General features: G+C 33.2%; 1 protein-coding gene across 1 annotated transcript in view; it reads right to left on the bottom strand.

Annotated features, from left to right (window-relative positions):
* The window catches only part of PIK3C2G (phosphatidylinositol-4-phosphate 3-kinase catalytic subunit type 2 gamma), a 395,898-nt gene that overhangs the window by 329,909 nt on the left and 48,638 nt on the right, over positions 1-17,351 (bottom strand). The window contains exons 6-8 of the mRNA XM_017528884.2: positions 12,580-12,682; positions 6,387-6,457; positions 3,032-3,095 (exon numbers count right to left, since the gene is read on the bottom strand). Of these exons, the coding sequence (XP_017384373.1) occupies positions 3,032-3,095; positions 6,387-6,457; positions 12,580-12,682 (238 nt within the window). The remainder of the gene's footprint in view (positions 1-3,031; positions 3,096-6,386; positions 6,458-12,579; positions 12,683-17,351) is intronic.

Here is a 17,351-nt window from a genome sequence, read left to right as displayed (position 1 = left end):
TTCTTTCTACTCATATATGGAATTTTCTTTCCTCTCTAGATGAATACAGTTAGACTTGGTCTTAAGCAAGTGTGAAATAAGTATTATTTTGCCTTTCTCACAGAGTTACTTAAACCTGAATACTAGAGATGTCATATTCTCCTGGTTATCTCCTTGGTATAGCCTCTGAGTCATGGGCTAGACGGTGGAAGGACTTAGGGGTTCTCAGTTATTTTCTGACCAGGTAGATGTTTCATGAAGCTTAACCCCATGTTTTGAAGCATGTTTGAATTGATTTTACTCAACTGTGTTTCATCTAGTTTACAATAAATTCAACAGTTACTAGACTCTAGTATAAATTTGTTATCCATGGTAGGGATTTCCTACCATGATTCTGACTGGCATTTTAATAAAGAATTTTGGAGACAACGTATTAGAGGTTACTAGGAAGAAGTAATTTTAAATCAGAAGTTGATTCTTTCTCCTCGGCTATGATTTGGTTTTATATTGCTTTGCTTTGTATGGACACCACTGTGTCTATTATTTATGTAGATATGCTGTCTCTCCAACTACATCATTGGCAACTTCAGAGTATGGTTTGAACTGCCATTTCTCTTGGTTTCAGTGAGCAAATAGTTTCATAATCTGCATGAAGTAAGCATTCAGTAAAATCTTGGAGGGAAGATACTCTTTTTTCCATTCTTAATTTCTCTGAAATTCATATTGAATTCATATTATTCAATTTCTATGAAATTAATAATTCAGAATGAATTCAAAAATATTCCCTGTAATTCAGGTTATTAATGAAACAGAAAGGAGAAAAAAATGTCCAGTGAAAAAGCTCTTTGTAAATTACATACAAAACTAGCCATTTAACGTAATAGCCAGAATGCCTGGCCTAAAATGGGTATCATCTAAAATATGATGAAATAATAATTGTGAGGAAAGAAAATAGTTGGTGCTTTAAAATAGTCATATTATTCAATAACATTTGTGTCTGACTTATTCAGCTGCATGCTTATTTTTTCAAATCACGTGTAATAATCCAAGTTTGGGAGATATTAAAAAAAACATTATTTTTCCAGTTGATACTGTTCTGAACATGATGAAATGCTACTTAATGTACTTGTCAAATGAATAGAAAGTATAAAATTGTGAACAGATAATATCATAGTCTGTCCTCATTTCTAAGATATTTACTATTGATGCTTCATAGGCAAAAATCTCATTTAAAGAGCTCATTGTTTTTGAATGAGTTCATCTGGAAAATCACATACACCATGACCTATTTATAAAATAATTTAGTTGTGAGTGATGATTGCAATTTGCCAATGATAATAGAAAGACAGTATTTCTTTGGTAATGTGCCAACTTTTAAGTCATGTTAGAAAAATTTACAATAGTCAATTGTTTCTTTCAAACTAGAAATATGGGAGGCTTTATATGTAAGTAATAGATCAAACTTCTGAATTTAGAAATTAAGAACTATTATAAATTATCAATAATTTGTGTATGAAAAAAAGATAGTGAAAGTGCTGAGACATTTAGATAACTAAAATTCATTCATAAGTAGGTTACCAAAACCTCAAAGTACTTCTACACATAGTAAAGAGACAAAAATACTCTAGGAGTTAAATCTTAATATATCCTAGTAACCTGGTAAGTTTCACATTCAACTTGAGAAAGAATGACTATCACAAGGCTGAATTAGGGGTACTAACCATAACACTTTTATGAGATTTAAAACAAGCTAATTGTGGATTCTTTTCACATTCCACATTTTAAACTTCCAGACTCAGACCAGGCTGAAGCAGAAAAAATAGATTTAGGGTGAAAAGATTGCACTTTAGAGAGAAACATAAGTCTTGTATGTGTAATCTCCATGTCTTTAGATATTTATGTGGAATTCATATATGATTTTAGTATCTACATCAATAAATAGAATTTATTATTTTTAGATATATTTCATGTTTATTGATATTACAAATAGTTACTATCTGAGATATATATCCTTTTATGTATATCAGGAATCAATTATTTCACAGAAAGAAAGAAGTTATTTGTTTAAAAAATATTCCCTGACTCACAATATTCTGTAATAACATGATGTTTTATCTGTGGAATGCTAAACTTTCCCTGGAAGAAGAAGGTATAAGAAATAATCTGCCTAATAGAGATCACAGCTTCAATGCCCAGTAGGTAACCAAATTTTAGTAGCCTTGTGCTGAATCCATCATTTCCCCTGCCACGCTATCTTCTCTCTTCACTATTGTGGTGAATTGATGTTTCCACAGAGTCAGTCAGCAGACAGGAATTTTGAGTTATTCTAAGCACACAGAATTTCACCAAATCATGTAAACCGCACATTTTCACCTCTTATGAATCTGTCCCCTCATATTATCCGTATAGTAGAGTGTTTGTCCATGCCCTCTTCATCTATTAGGGCTAACAAAATGTCCCTCTAATTATCCATCAGTCATTCTACTACCCTGCCTAATGGTTCCACGTCATCAGCTGACAAAGTAGAAAATCATAAAATTGGCCATAAAAGGTCCATAAAATCCTACATAATTTGGCCCCTGTCTGCTCCTTTTATTTGATTTTGTTCTAGCCTCTAATTTTGAACACTGACTTCAACCATTTCAAATGTCATAGTTTCCTAATCACACCAGGCTGGTTCCTGACTCTTTTTTCTGTTCATGTTGTTCTTTGCCAAAAGTTAACCCTGCTCCCTACCTTCCTTCACAATGCCCCCCTCTGGATGGGAGACGTATACAGTGCTCATTTGGTCAACATTCAGCTCAAGTGGATAAAGCTGATCATCCTTTCTTATGCATCTTATATACATACAAGTCTTTCTCAGCAGCTGTAGCGCTTTACTGTATATGTCTTTCTACTTGTCTATTTTTCCATGCTGAAATGACAGCCTTTAAATGTAGATTCTCTGCTGTATTCGTTTCTGTCATCTTCAAAATTTGCAAAGTTTTAGAAAAATAGTAGATGCTTTAAAAATGCTTACTGAATTGATGGATAAAGTCACAAAAGTCAATACCTGGGTTTTCAATAGGTTTTTCAGGTGGAAGTCATATTTTCTGATGAGAGTTAAGAGACATTGTCTGGAAAATAAAAAATAGAAACTTTGTTTAAAATTGGGTGGGGAAATTTATATTATCTTTAGCACAAACATTTATCACAAATTTTGTTTTGCCCATGATACTAACATTGGCATGGTATAACAATGATTATTGTTGACATAATTTTGAAAATATCCCAGAAGGGTGCCTTATAAAGTTTCTATAACTTGATAGACTACAAACATATTTGAAAATCTTAGAACTCCAAAGAATTTAAGATAAATTAACCAAACCTCCCAAAGGCTGATCATTATATAAAACTACTCTTAATTCAAACTGTAAGTTGCAAAGGGATTCATAAGCAGATATGGCATATATTAACATCAAGAAATATTAAGTATGCAAAACCTTGTAGAGAATTGCATTTGGAATTAATGGCTTATATTTATAATAGATGGGGTTGTCTTTGACACCAAACTGCTGCATTTTTCTTTCCTAAGCTTCTCTTATTGCTCCAGCCTTAACTGTGCTTAGGGAGAAAACATGCAATTTGAGCAGAAATTCTTCTGAGCCTCACTGGTCAAAAATTATTTTCCCAGACATTATTGCCTTTACCTTCTTATTTGTCTTGAAACCTCCTGAATTAAATTGAATCATGAGTCACACAACTCAAAAATGCAGCATTAAAAAACACCATTTTTTAAAATAGTAGCTGTATTCTCATTTTTCTACATTATCACTTTAGCTCAAAGACAAAATGCATAGAAATATGTAAAAGTCAATGAAAGAGGAGGTAAATAATAACTAAAGATTTGGGGAATGGCAGTGTTTTTATATACAACCTAAAACTATTAGTACCACCAAGAATGTACCCACTTCAGCACTTTGGTTTTGGATATTGTGTCTATTTTATAGAAAAAATCTACTAGGAACTAGTGAAGGCTTTTAAGTGATTTGCTCAACTTCTAAGAGGTAGTTGAGTCATAAAAGAGAAAGGCTGAAATCAAAGCCCTTGCCATCCAGCGCTTGATTTTTTTTTTTTTTTTTTTTTTGATGACCCAATAAGTTGTTCTGAGGAGGGCAGGCAGGGAAGCATTGTATCCCAGAAAGTAAAGTTCTACAGTGTCCTTTGTGAGGCTGAGAATGTCTCCATGTTAGATGCCCTTTGATAAAGATAAGAAGGGAAGGATCAGAACATAATGGAAGTGGAATAAGCACTGATTGAGAGTTAGATACTTGGTTTTAGTCATGGCTATGGGATTAAATATTTGTGTGACGGTTGCTAAGTTTTTGAGCTTCTGTTTTTAGTTTCCTTAGCACAGAAGAAATAGCACTGGGAGATGGCATCCTCTCAGACTGTAATCCATTGCGCAGGGATTGGAAGGAGGGGTAAAGTTGGAAGCTAAGCTGTCCCAGACATGTTTACTTTACTCTTCGCTTTGCCCTGAATTAACCCTCTGGACACCTAACTACACACTGGTCAAGACCATCAAATGTCTGCTAGGGAGCAAGCAATGACAGGGGTAAGACAAGAACAGAATGAAAGCCTCCTTCTCTCACTCTCTTGTCACAGCCTTGTCTTGCCTCTCTGTCCTCCAGGTAGAAATGACTTAAAAGGTACAACAACCCTCCACCAAGTCTTTCAAAATAGTCCTTGGTGTCCCAAGGATTTCCTGCTTTTTGAAAAACTTCTCATATTTGAGGTTCATGCTTGTTTGTCTCTCTCTCTGGTCCCCCCACCCCTGGAAAGATTTATTTTGGAAAAAGGAAACTACAGACCTTGTTTATATGTTATACGACAGAAATCTGTACCAGAATCATATAACTAACTATAAAATGAGAATTTGTGTTAGACTATGTTTAAGTCCTTTCTAGTCCTAGCCATTCTATGATTTTACGGAGTGAAGTGGATACTTTTAGGGGAAAGCGGGGCAGAGAAGTGCACAAGGAAAAACACAATAGTTTAATGAAAGAAAATGTCCTTTGTAAATTTCAGGCAGATCTGATTTTAGTCCTGCCACTAATGACCAGAATGGCCTTAGGTGAGTTTATTTAGCCTCTCAGAGCATCAGTTTCTTTGATTTTGAAGCAGGATAGTATGAATTATCACAGAGTTTTAGAAAAAATTAGATGAGATAATGCATGTAAATGTATAATAACTTCACAAAATCATTAGCCAACATAAATAGTCATTAAAAAAATTTTTAGCTCATATTTTTATTTATTTTTTAAACAATTTTATTTTAAGTTACAGGAAACGTGTGTGGGATGTGCAGGTTTGTTACATAGACAAACATGTGCAATGGTGGTTTGCTGCACCTATCAACCCATCATCTAGGTATTAAGCCTCACATGCATTAGCTATTTATCTTGATGCTCTCCCTCCGCCACAGTTCTGATGGACCCCAGTGTGTGTTGTTTTGCTCCCTGTGTCCATGTGTTCTCATTGTTCAGCCCCCACTTACAAGAGAGAATATGTGTTGTTTTGCTTTCTGTTTCTGTGTTAGTTTGCTGAGGATAATGGCTTCTAGCTCCATGTATGTCACTGCAAGGGACATGATCTCATTCCTTTTCATGGCTGCATAGTATTCCATGGTGTATAGGTACCATTTCTTTATTCAATCAGTCACTGATGGGCACATGGGTTGATTCCATGTTTTTGCTATTGTAAATTTAGCTCATATGTTGTAAGGCTTTACTTTAGAGATTTATGACCTATACCTCCCACATTACATTTTCTACTGGTTCAGCTCACAACAACCTTAATTGCAGATATACCCAAACTCCCAGTTTAGCTATCTGATAAATCTATTATTCCAAATAATACATGCATACATTTAGATATAAGAATGAAGTTTGAAATGTTCATTTGTTGTCACTCGAGTTTTCCAATTTGAATTTATACTCCTCTATTTATGATACACCATTTATTTTCAGGGAGTTTCAGAAACAAATTAAGTAAGAGATGGTTATCTTCAAAGTATTAAAATTGTTTTACAATGAACTTAAGTGATATATGCAAACCCAAATTCACAAAATGAATCAGGAAAGCATGTCCTTGAAAATGTAATAACCAGAAGCAGAGATTTTTTTAAAAAAATGAATGTTAGAATGCTCTGGAAAGTGTTAGCAGCTCTTCAAATAAATCTGAATGACTGTGAAGAATGGGTAATTATTAACAGAATTTGCCAAAGAGAGATGCCTATTAAAAGTACAATAGCTTCCACAGTCCTAGTGAAAGGACAGTTTTTACAGTCAACTGAAAAATATTGAGATTTGACATTTGAGAACTCAATTAGAAAGTTGCCTTGTAACAAATGTAAAATGTCTTACCTGGATACTTTCCAAATATGCATAAATTCTAGAAATTGGTTCAGATAAAACTGGCAGTGGTCATCTTCATGCTGTAGACAGCAAATATATTAATATTTATAGAGTGAATAAGAATGAGTACCAGATAAAAATAGGTCTGTAACTTCCTGCTGTCATTTTATTCACCTATTTTGATAACCTTCATTCATTAATTTTATACTTTGTCTTAAAGACCTTACAAGACGCTCCTTAACTATATAAGCCTTTTCAATAGTAAAGCAGAAAGCTTAGCTTTGGCTGAGAATAAACTTAAGACAGTTGAAAAACATCGTGGCATCACCAAGGTCTAACATTAATTCTCCTACTAAGCAGGAAGGCAGATTTTTAGGCACCAGTTCTCCCACATATGTGCACATTTTTTTTTCACATTTATGCCATGTGTGCCATAGCAATGTAAAGCCTGACATTTTGCCAGATGGGCGGGCAAACATATAACCAACTCCTTCATTTTTCAGCTTCACCACATTTTGCCACCAAAATGTCAGTGTAAGAGAGCTTTCCATTTTGTGAGTACTAAGCTATGCTAACTAATGACAATTACTGGTGGGTATAAATTCTAGGAGTTAGTTGGCATTTTGTTTTCTTCCTATATAAGCATGAACTACTCATCTTAAAATATCATTCCTATCACCCGTATGCACGCGCACACACACACACACACATACACACACAATCATACCTTAACTTCTTGACTGCCTCTCTTGCAACAGGGCATTCATGAAAACCCTTTGCAAGTGTACAGAGAATGCAGTGTGTCTCATCATAATTGCACAATTTCACCACACGGTGGCATTAAGTTTGAGATCTGAGTGAGTCCCTTAGTGCCTGGGGTGTATGTAATCTTGTATGTCAATACACACATGATCTATTTTTAAAACTATTAGAGATTTGGACAGAAAACATCAGAAGGAAAACCTTTATATGGCCCAATGTCAAAGGTAAATTAATTTTTATAATGATTTGTTTTGTGAAGAGGAGGAAGGAAGCTAAGTTAAATGGAAAGAATAAGGTCATTGCTATAAACAATACTTTGACTACATGCTGTGAAAAAAAACACTATGTAGAATGGCTGAGAAACGAAGATGTGAGTCTTACTCTCTAGAAATTTACATATAGAGTCACTGGGACAGCTAAAATAAAAAGTGTGATAGTGACAAGACAACTTTTTCCTGCAACAGAGAAAGCTAAACTGTAGTCATGAAAAGGATAGTAAAAGAAGGGGGAAAATGAAAAGTGAAAAACAGAGTATAAATAAAATGTAAAATTTGAACTATAATATTTGGCACTTGCCTTGTTTCAGAAGTTAAAACCAAAGCAAGAATATAAATAATATACTTATTTACATTTTTCTATGAAGCATAATCATGTTTATTTAAAAAACAATTTATTTGGCTTCCAGAGATACTTTTGGTATTTTTTATAGTGCCATTTACTAGAAAACTTTTAAATTTAAAGTACTTCACTAAGCTGGAGGAAAAATAACTTTGTAATGCACACGTATTAGAAGCATTTTTTGACAAAATTATTAACAGATCTTGGAAAAAAAACAAAAGCTGGAGGAAAATTCTCGTAATTGTCCATGAAAGATAATGTACTTTTCCCTAAAGCTGAGGCCATACTTTAGCCTTAAGGAAAAAGGAAAAAGTTAAAATCTTTTTTTCTCATACAAAAATCTATTGCTGTAATGTTCTGTGTATCTTCCTCTGAGTTATAAGAAAATCTTGATTTTATGATTAATATCTACAATGTTAGCAATACTTTTGATCAAATTTTAGATAGGTTAAAAAAAGAAACAAATTTTAAAATATTAAATTATTCATAGCTAATCAAGGTAGGAGTTTTAAATTTTGAAAACTTGGATGATTTCCGAAGATCATCAACCTGCTTTATTGATTGATTGATTGAAACAGAGACTTGCTCTGTGGCCCAGGCTGTAGCCACTGCCTCCTGGGTTCAAGTGATTCTCGTGCCTCAGCCTCCCAAGTAGCTGGGATAACAGGTGCATGCCACCATGCCAGTCTATTTTTTGTAGTTTTTGTAGAGATGGGGGTTTCACTATGTTGGCCAGGCTGGTCTCCAACTCCTGACCTCAGGTGATCTGCCTGCCTTGGCCTCCCAAAGTGATTGGATTAGTGGCCTGACTTACTGCTCCTGGCCTGCTTTTTTTTTTCTTAGAACAACTTTCTTATTCTCTTGAAATGAGGATTAAATTATACCATTTCAGTACCATATTATCAAATATAAAAATAAAATATTATCTAAGATGAATTGAGCTTTGCAATGCTTTGCACAATTAGAAAACTCCAAAGTATCTACTGAAAGGCAATGGTATCAATAAATTTAATATAATGATGATAGTCATATTCATGTGAAAAAGAATATTATCAAGACAATTTTACAGTTTTATTAGAAAGATTATAATTGTTCATAAATGTTTTATTTATAACTGAAATCCTGAAAATCGCAGAGAATTTTGAAACCACTATAAAAAATAAAACTGAGGGAACATTTGCTATCTCCTTATGATGTATCTATAAAATTAAAAACACAAATTAAGGGTTACTTATCTTAAATATGGCAATTCAGACTATGAAAATGAGACACAAGTTGATAAACTGTTAGAGTTATATTAACTTAATAAATCATATATATCTTAGAAAGAAAATTTTTTAAAACTTCAAAACCAAAGCAATTATCAGTTTATTTTTATTCTGTTGTTGCATATAGAATTTTCCATTGAGACTAAAGTTTTTCCTGCTCTATAGATATTGGAAGCTTACAAGAAAATTTGTGATATATTAAAATTGTTGGGATATCAACAAAAGTCATGATACTGTGTGTATACTATTTTGATATAACACACAAATGTCCATCCCTCTCAATATATCCAACATCATGAGTAAATTTCTAAAAGGAAATTAATGTTAATAATGTTTTAAATTTTTATTTGTAAAGGACCAAAATTGCACATAGTGTAACATCCAATTTTGTGACGTCAATAACTAATATGTAGGTAGTTATACTAGATGCAGGCACTGACTTAAGATCTTCATTTACATTTCTTAACTGAGTTCTCATAATAACCACATTAAGTAAGAACTATTATTATTCGCATTTTAGATGAAGAAATTTGTTCATACATTTGTTTATTGTCTGTCTCTCAACTAGAATGTGAACTGTACATTCTAGAAAAGGCAAGTACCATAAATGGCATGTAACCAGTTTTATTTGCCAAATTAATCAATTGTTATTAGATTGTATTTACTGTATAATGTACTTATCCCAGTTCCTGGAAGTAAATTCTTAAAGTTTTCATAAAATGTAATATCTTCCCCTTTGAAATGTAATGGAAAAAGCAAAATACTAAAAGAATCGAGAGTTGGAGAGATGGAGATACAGAATGTCTTTTTCATATTCTGCATGGAAGTTACCATTGGATTTTAATTGGAAATCGGTGCCAGTTGCATTCTCTGAACCCCTGAGGGCTGAGATCTTATTGATATTGTTCACTACTCCAACTACATATTAGTATAGGGCCTAATACACAGCGGTTACATAGCAAATACTTAGGTATGAATGGAGGATATACAAATACCTTTGCCATCAAGTGTATTATCCATTTTTAAACAATAGCGTAAATATTAGCAAAAGTTGCAGATGAGAAAAGGTATTTATACTCTTCCTATGAGTTGTTGAATTAACTGAGAATTGGTGATATTTATTGTAGGATGTACAAGTTTGTAAGTTGAACCAGGAAGCATCAAAAAGAACCACGTAACTTAATTCCCACTGTGATCCAAATGGCATATTGAAAAACAGGCATTTCTGATGAGAACTACATATTATACACCCAGAGATAACAATATACTTGTCCCTAGACATGATAACAGTGATGACAGCAATATGATGATTTCAGCTTTTTTTCTCAACATGGAAGGCAATTTGAAGAATCTTAAGTTTAATATTGACAGGGTGAGCTGCACTTTATAACTGCACTGGCTGACATTATCATATACTGTGAACTGTAGCCAGATTAGTTTTGCTCTGTCTGATTTCGTCACCCTTATTTACTAGCTGTGCAACTTTGAACGATTTAAATAATCTTTTAACTTTTCAATACTTTTATTTACATAAGATAGAAAAATGGTTGCATTTATTACTTTGCCCTTGGGTTACTGTCAATTAATTCATTTAAAGCATGAAGAACATCACTTGGTACCTAATATATACATAATATGGTTAGTTATTAATCATCTATCATGCCCCAGACTTTGAGCTACGTGTATATTAGCTGTGAAAAACAAAATAAATCACACACACACACGTGTGTGCATAAAACTAGAATTTTGACCTATTACCCTGAAACACACATCCAAAATCTTTGAGAATACCCTGCAAATTCTGAGCATATTTCCCATGTAAGTTGGTAGCAATGCATGGGCTCTGGAGAGTCACTGACTGTGCTGAAATCTACACTTCTCAGCTCCTCAGTTTCATGATTTTAATCTTGGGAAAGTCTTGATCTCCCTTTGATTCAGTTTCTTTATTTTTAATAGTGTTTACCTCATAGAATGATTGAAAAGATTAAATGTGATAGAAATGTTAAAGTCTCAGACACTAAATGGATGCCCAACACCTATATCAGAATAATAGTTACATGGATTTTTCAAAAGACCTTAATTTACATGAGTCTGAAATATTAGTGCCTTGATTTGTTCATTACTACCAATAAGTTATTATTTTAGCAGCATCCAAATTAGAATCATATATTTTATCTTCTTCCCCCATGCTCCAAAGGAATATGATGATTTCAGCATTTTTTCCTCAACATTGAGGGCAATTTGAAGAATCTTAAGTTTAATATTCATGGGGTCAGTTACCCTTTATAACTTTTTTTTCTTGGACATTTCAGATGTATAGCCTTGGAGCTGTCAATAGCAACTAAGTTGGACACAAGATCCAAAAGGTTTTTCTAAACAACTCTCTTCTGGCCTCATTATGTTATATTCCACATTGATATATTGCAACCTAATGTACCACCTGAAATTTTCTTATGATGAAACACTTCGTACTAGAAATAAAAAAGAAACCATTCACTGGAAATCTGTTACCTAATATAAATGACAGGGCGAGAGAATTTTTGCTTAAAGCAAGTAATTTGAAGATTCTACAGATAAAAACTGCCAAAATATCAAAGTTCACTGCATACTGTGCAGTTTGAATTGGAAGTAACTCACAACATCACACAGGGAATAAAATTCACATCTAACAGCATGAAACTGTATCATTAAAGCACAGTCATCCTTTTCTATGAGGCTTTATTACATATACTATGAAAGTTTATCTGTCCTAATTTAAGCTATGTTTGCATAAACAGTCTTCAGATAAAACAAGTTATTTTTTCTGCTTTCAATGATTCCCCTTTACATTTCCTATATTTACTTCTAAGAAAATATGTGAAAGGTATACATATGATAATAAGTTTCTTACAAATGATTTTGAAAGAAACCAACTGATTTGTTATTATATTCAATGTATTAGTCAGCCTGGGCTGCTATAACAAAATTCTAGAGACTGGGTGACTTAACCAACATACATTTATTTCTCTTAGTTCTATAGGCTGCGAAGTTTATAATCAGAGTCAGAGCGAGCCCTTTTCCTGTGTGCAGACAGCTTCCTTCTTGCTGTATCCTAACATAGTGGGAAGAAAAAGAGAGTTGGAAAAAGAGAGGGAGAGGGAGGGAGAAAGACAAAGACAGAGCGCGGTGTTCTAAACTCTTCTTACAAGGTCACTTACCACCTCATCATAAGGACTTTGCTTTCATGACTTCATCTAAACCTATATATATCCCAAAGACCCCACTTCCTAATACTATCACCTGGGACCTCAACTTATGAATTTTAAGGGGACACAAACATTCAGTCCATAACACTAACGTTGCAGTAATGCATTCGTGTTATTGCGTCAGTCCAAATTATTATCAGGCATTTAGATAAGATATTTCATTATGTTTCAATAAATATATTTCAATAAACATGAATTAATTAAGCTATATAATTCCAAGTTGGCAATAATTCAATAATTCAAAAATTAGCAATACTATCCTTAAAACTCTCAGTTTGGTAACTGAAAACAATGTTAAAGAAGTCTTACCTTTCGAGATAACTTTCCAGGAGCTTCCCTACTTTTCTGGAGATGGAGTTGAATAACAGGTATATCTTTTTGAAACATTTTGTGGCTCCCCAAACAGTGATCACTGAAGGAGAAAAAATGAACACAATCATATCCTCCCATAATACCCCAAAGTATGTGTTTTCCTCCCTGACTTCATTTTCTTTTATTTTTGGAACTTAGTTTAGTAAAAGTAAGCTGAGAGAGAGAGAGAGAGAGAGAGAGAGAGGGAGAGAGAGAGTGTGTGTGTGTGTGTAAATATATATGTGTCATATATTTGTGTGTATAAATGTATAATATGAGAGGAAATACAGATATATAGATATAGATGACAAATAGTGAAGTTATTTTTAAGTGCATTAATATGTTAGAAAAAGATTAAATGATTAGACACCTTTAGAATTATCATAATAAATTTTAACAAATAATACTTTGCATTTTCAAAGTTAGTTTTACCCAGCCATCTCAGAGTGCAAAGCTGATGACAGCATGCTTCTGGGTGGTCTAACTGACACCATTATGTCTGTGTGGGGGACCCTGTATCAAGAAAGCATTGGGATGTGGTGAAAATGTCACGAGCTTTAGAGAGACTTACTAGCTCGATAACCTTAGGAAGGCCAATTAAACTAAAACGATCTGAAACCCAGTATTTTCTCTTTCAGAGTTGGAATATTAGTGTCTATATCAAAGAGTTGACAAGCAGTATAAACAAAAAAATTATACCTATTTCAGAAACTTCCACTGGAATTATATTTCTTTCTCTTTCTTTTTTTCTCTTTCTCTTTCTCTCTTTTTTTTCCTATAAAGATCTACCAAGCACAAATTAACTGAAGAGCACAATGAATTACTATTTGGCAACATATTTCTTATAAATACAATCTGATTCTTCTGTAAAATGAAGGGCTTCTACTACATAAATTCCTTTACAGCTTTAAATTTTGTTATCTTTGGTGACTTTTGGTCATTGAGAAAAGGATGAATTATGTTAATGCACATTGTTTAAAGGACCTTAAACATACTAGGTATTTCAGAAGAAAACAAAGTAAATTAGATACTTGTAGTCCTTAAGATGGTAATTTTACTTATATGGAAAATTTAGTAAATATTTGGGATTACTTGTTTTCAACAATGCCAGACAAAAAGACCGCTAATCTGTAAAATGAATTTTAAAAATATATAGAATTATGTAGAATAATTATATAGAATTTACTGTACTATATAGTAAATTCTTTGTGTTTCTATTTTAACATGTTGTTTTTAATACTTAAAAAACCCCAATACCTATCTGCTAGCCAAAATGGTGAATGTTAGTGTTCATGACATGTGTTCAATGCCTATTCCTATCCCAACTGTTAGTCTAACCTAGATTCTTGTCCCAGAGACACCTACAGGGCCCTTATACTGTTCCCTGAGTTGTTTTCACGGTCAATCTAGACAAAAGACATGGCCATTGCTTTTCTTCACTTGTTCTTGAAACTGCTGATTTCTCCTTCCTCCTTTCCAAAGATCTGCTTCAAGGGCCATCCTCACAATGTATCATATCCACTCAAGTTCCCGTCCTTTCATCTCCTTCTACTAAACTCTTTTTTCCATGCTAAGAGCTTTGTTTTCCTGTTCCTGCTATGGGAAGGGATTTAAGAATAGTGACCCATCTTGCTTTCAAAGGTTCCTTTTCTCTGTATGTTGAAGTCTTGATACTGGACTCCGGACACCAGTGCAATGACCTCATCTCATGTATGGCTAATGCCTGCTTACTTGAACTGACTTTATTTCATCCACCTATGCGCATACTCCCTCCTAGAATTGCCAGATAATATACTGGATGTCTAGTGTGATGATTAATATTGAGTGTCAACTTGATTGGATTGAAGGATGCAAAGTATTCTTCCTGGGTGTGTTTGTCAGTGTGTTGCCAAAGGAGATTAACGTTTGAGTCATTGGACTGGGAAAGGCAGACTCATCCTCAGTCTGGATGGGCACCATCTAAACAGCTGCCAGTGGCTGGGATAAAAGCAGGCAGAGAACCATGGAAGGACTAGACTGCCTTAGTCTTCCAGCCACATTTCTCTCTTATGTTGGATGCTTCCTGCTCTCAAATGTCGGATTCCAAGTATTTCAGCTTCGGGACACTTGAACTTTCATCCACAGACTGAAGGCTGCATTGTCAGCTTCTCTACTTTTGAGGTTTTGACACTCACTCTGGCTTTCTTGCTCCTTAGCTTGTAGATGACCTATTGTGAGATCTCACCTTGTGATTGTGTGAGTCAGTACTCCTTAATAAACTCCCCTTTATATATACATATATCCTATTAGTTCTGTCCCTCTAGAGAACCCTAATACATCTAGTATATATATAAATTACAGAGAAACAATGAATGTTTTAGTATATATTTCATTATTTATTATACATATTTATACTAAAGATGTGTGTATACATGTATGTACACATATACAGTAGTATTAAAATTTATTTCCACCTGTTTCTTTGTATATTTTTGTACACATACACACACCTTTATACCATATAGATGTGTATATGTCTCTCTCTATATATCCACATATCTATGTAAGGTCTATATATATATATATATAATGAAATACCTTAATACTATTTATAAATATATATATATATATATATACACACACACACACACATACACACACCCCCTAAACAGTATTAAGGTATTTCATGTATATATATACCTTATATATATATGCTTTTCATATATATATATATATATATATATGTATACATACACACACACACATTTAATATAACCATGTATAAAGTACCACATAAAGCATATACTGAAAATATTTATGATTTTGAAATACAACTGGATATCCCATATTTTTATTTGCTACATCTTTTACAATTTTACTGCTTTCAAAAACTAGTTCTTAGCTTTCCTTACCTTTGCATCATTGTGTATGGTCTTGTGTGTGTGTGTTTGTGTGTTTGTGTGTGTGTGTATAGTGGAGTCTGGCACCATAATTATCAGATTTGGGGTAATAACAGATGTCGAAAGAGTCATATTCCCATATATATTTTTTTCAAATTACATTGTAGGAATATATTCTCATGGGATGTATCCAAATTGTATGAAACTCTAAAAAATAAAAGAGAAAAGAAAAATTTTTCCCTTTCCCTTGTTCTGGAAAAAAAATTACCAGGAGCTTATTATACTTTCTCTGTGGGCTGAAATAGATAACACACATATTTCTGTTATAAATGAGGTAATTTTATTTTAGTCATGTCTCTAACTTATAAATTTATTTTAATTCATTTTTGAGACTTTGCCTTTTAATCAGAAAAATTTGAACTATCCGAGTGATAGTAATGCCTTCTTCTATGTTATTTTAGGTTTATATTAACTATATCTTTTTCTTTTAGAATTCTTTCCCTTCATTTATTGGAAGTATTTGAGCCATTTTTGAGTCTCTTTTTTCTCTCTTTATCTTTAGAGGCTTGAGATTCATAAACATATTTTTACTTTGTGGTGGTTTTCTTTTTTAACAAAAATGAAACATATCCTAAAGCTTTTCCACTGCAATCTCAATTTAATTACTATATGACAGGCATTCTGAAATAAAATTTAGAGCTTAATATGGCTTCAATTCAGTTTTCTCTTAGCACCTTACAACTGCTCAAGTAGAGACCTTTTCAAATATTAGTTCCAGATTCTTTTATCGCTTACTTGATAAAATATAAAAGGTGATAGCTTTGTTGATTAAAAAAGTTAGATTTGGGAGTTACAAATAAGACAGATATCTTAAAAATCATTTATTTTTAAACTAAACATAACTAAATAGCCTCTCACTAGCCAAAGTTTTGATATTAGAATAAAGGCTTTGCTACTGGATGAAGGGTCAGTTGATAACAATTTTGTGTCATCTTTCTGGTATAAAATAAATATATAGGTAATTATCTTTAATTTCCTATTCTACTTTCTTAAATGTGGAGCAATTACTTAGAGTCAAAGAACAACTTCAATAGAAAATTATTTTGGATTTTTATAATTATTTTTCTGGTCGAAGTTGTTTCCTCTGCATAGAATTCAGCAATCATAGATTTTAATGGTTCTCCTTTATTAATTCTCTTTTACAAATTTAACTTAATTTTCATAGAAACACTGACTTTCTTTGTTCACTCATATTTCATCACTCTGTGAATACTTCATTAACTTACCCAAAGAAAATAACAATAGAACTGCCATAAAAAGATTCAGTAATCAACACCATTGACTCTAGGTACATTTACAACTCAATTTACAGAAGCAAAAGTGCATGAGCATAATTTACTTTATAGTAAACTATTTTTCTAGAGCAGAACTCAACAATTTTTGAGTTCTCAAAATGTGTTCTACAAAACCCTGGAGCTACAAGAGACACTTCCTGGGTATGCATGCACTTGTAGGAAAAAAAAATCAGTATCACTTAAAAAATCCTGGATGCAATGGTAAAAATTATTAATTTTGTTAAATCTCAATCGTTAAATACAATGTCTTTAATTTTCTATATGAACATATAGGAAAAACAGTTAAAGCACTTATGCATACTGCAATATATAAGTTATCTTTAGGAAAATCCCTCTTGTAATTGCTTGAGTGGCAAGAAAAAGAAGTAACGTTTTTCAAGGCCGGGCGCGGTGGCTCAAGCCTGTAATCCCAGCACTTTGGGAGGCCGAGGCGGGTGGATCACGAGGTCAAGAGATCGAGACCATCCTGGTCAACATGGTGAAACCCCGTCTCTAC

The sequence above is a fragment of the Cebus imitator genome, unplaced genomic scaffold, assembly GCF_001604975.1.
Source record: "Cebus imitator isolate Cc_AM_T3 unplaced genomic scaffold, Cebus_imitator-1.0 Scaffold2, whole genome shotgun sequence".
Taxonomy (NCBI): domain Eukaryota; kingdom Metazoa; phylum Chordata; class Mammalia; order Primates; family Cebidae; genus Cebus; species Cebus imitator.
The sequence above is the reverse complement of the archived record's forward strand: the minus strand, read 5'-3'. Positions and strand labels throughout refer to the sequence as shown.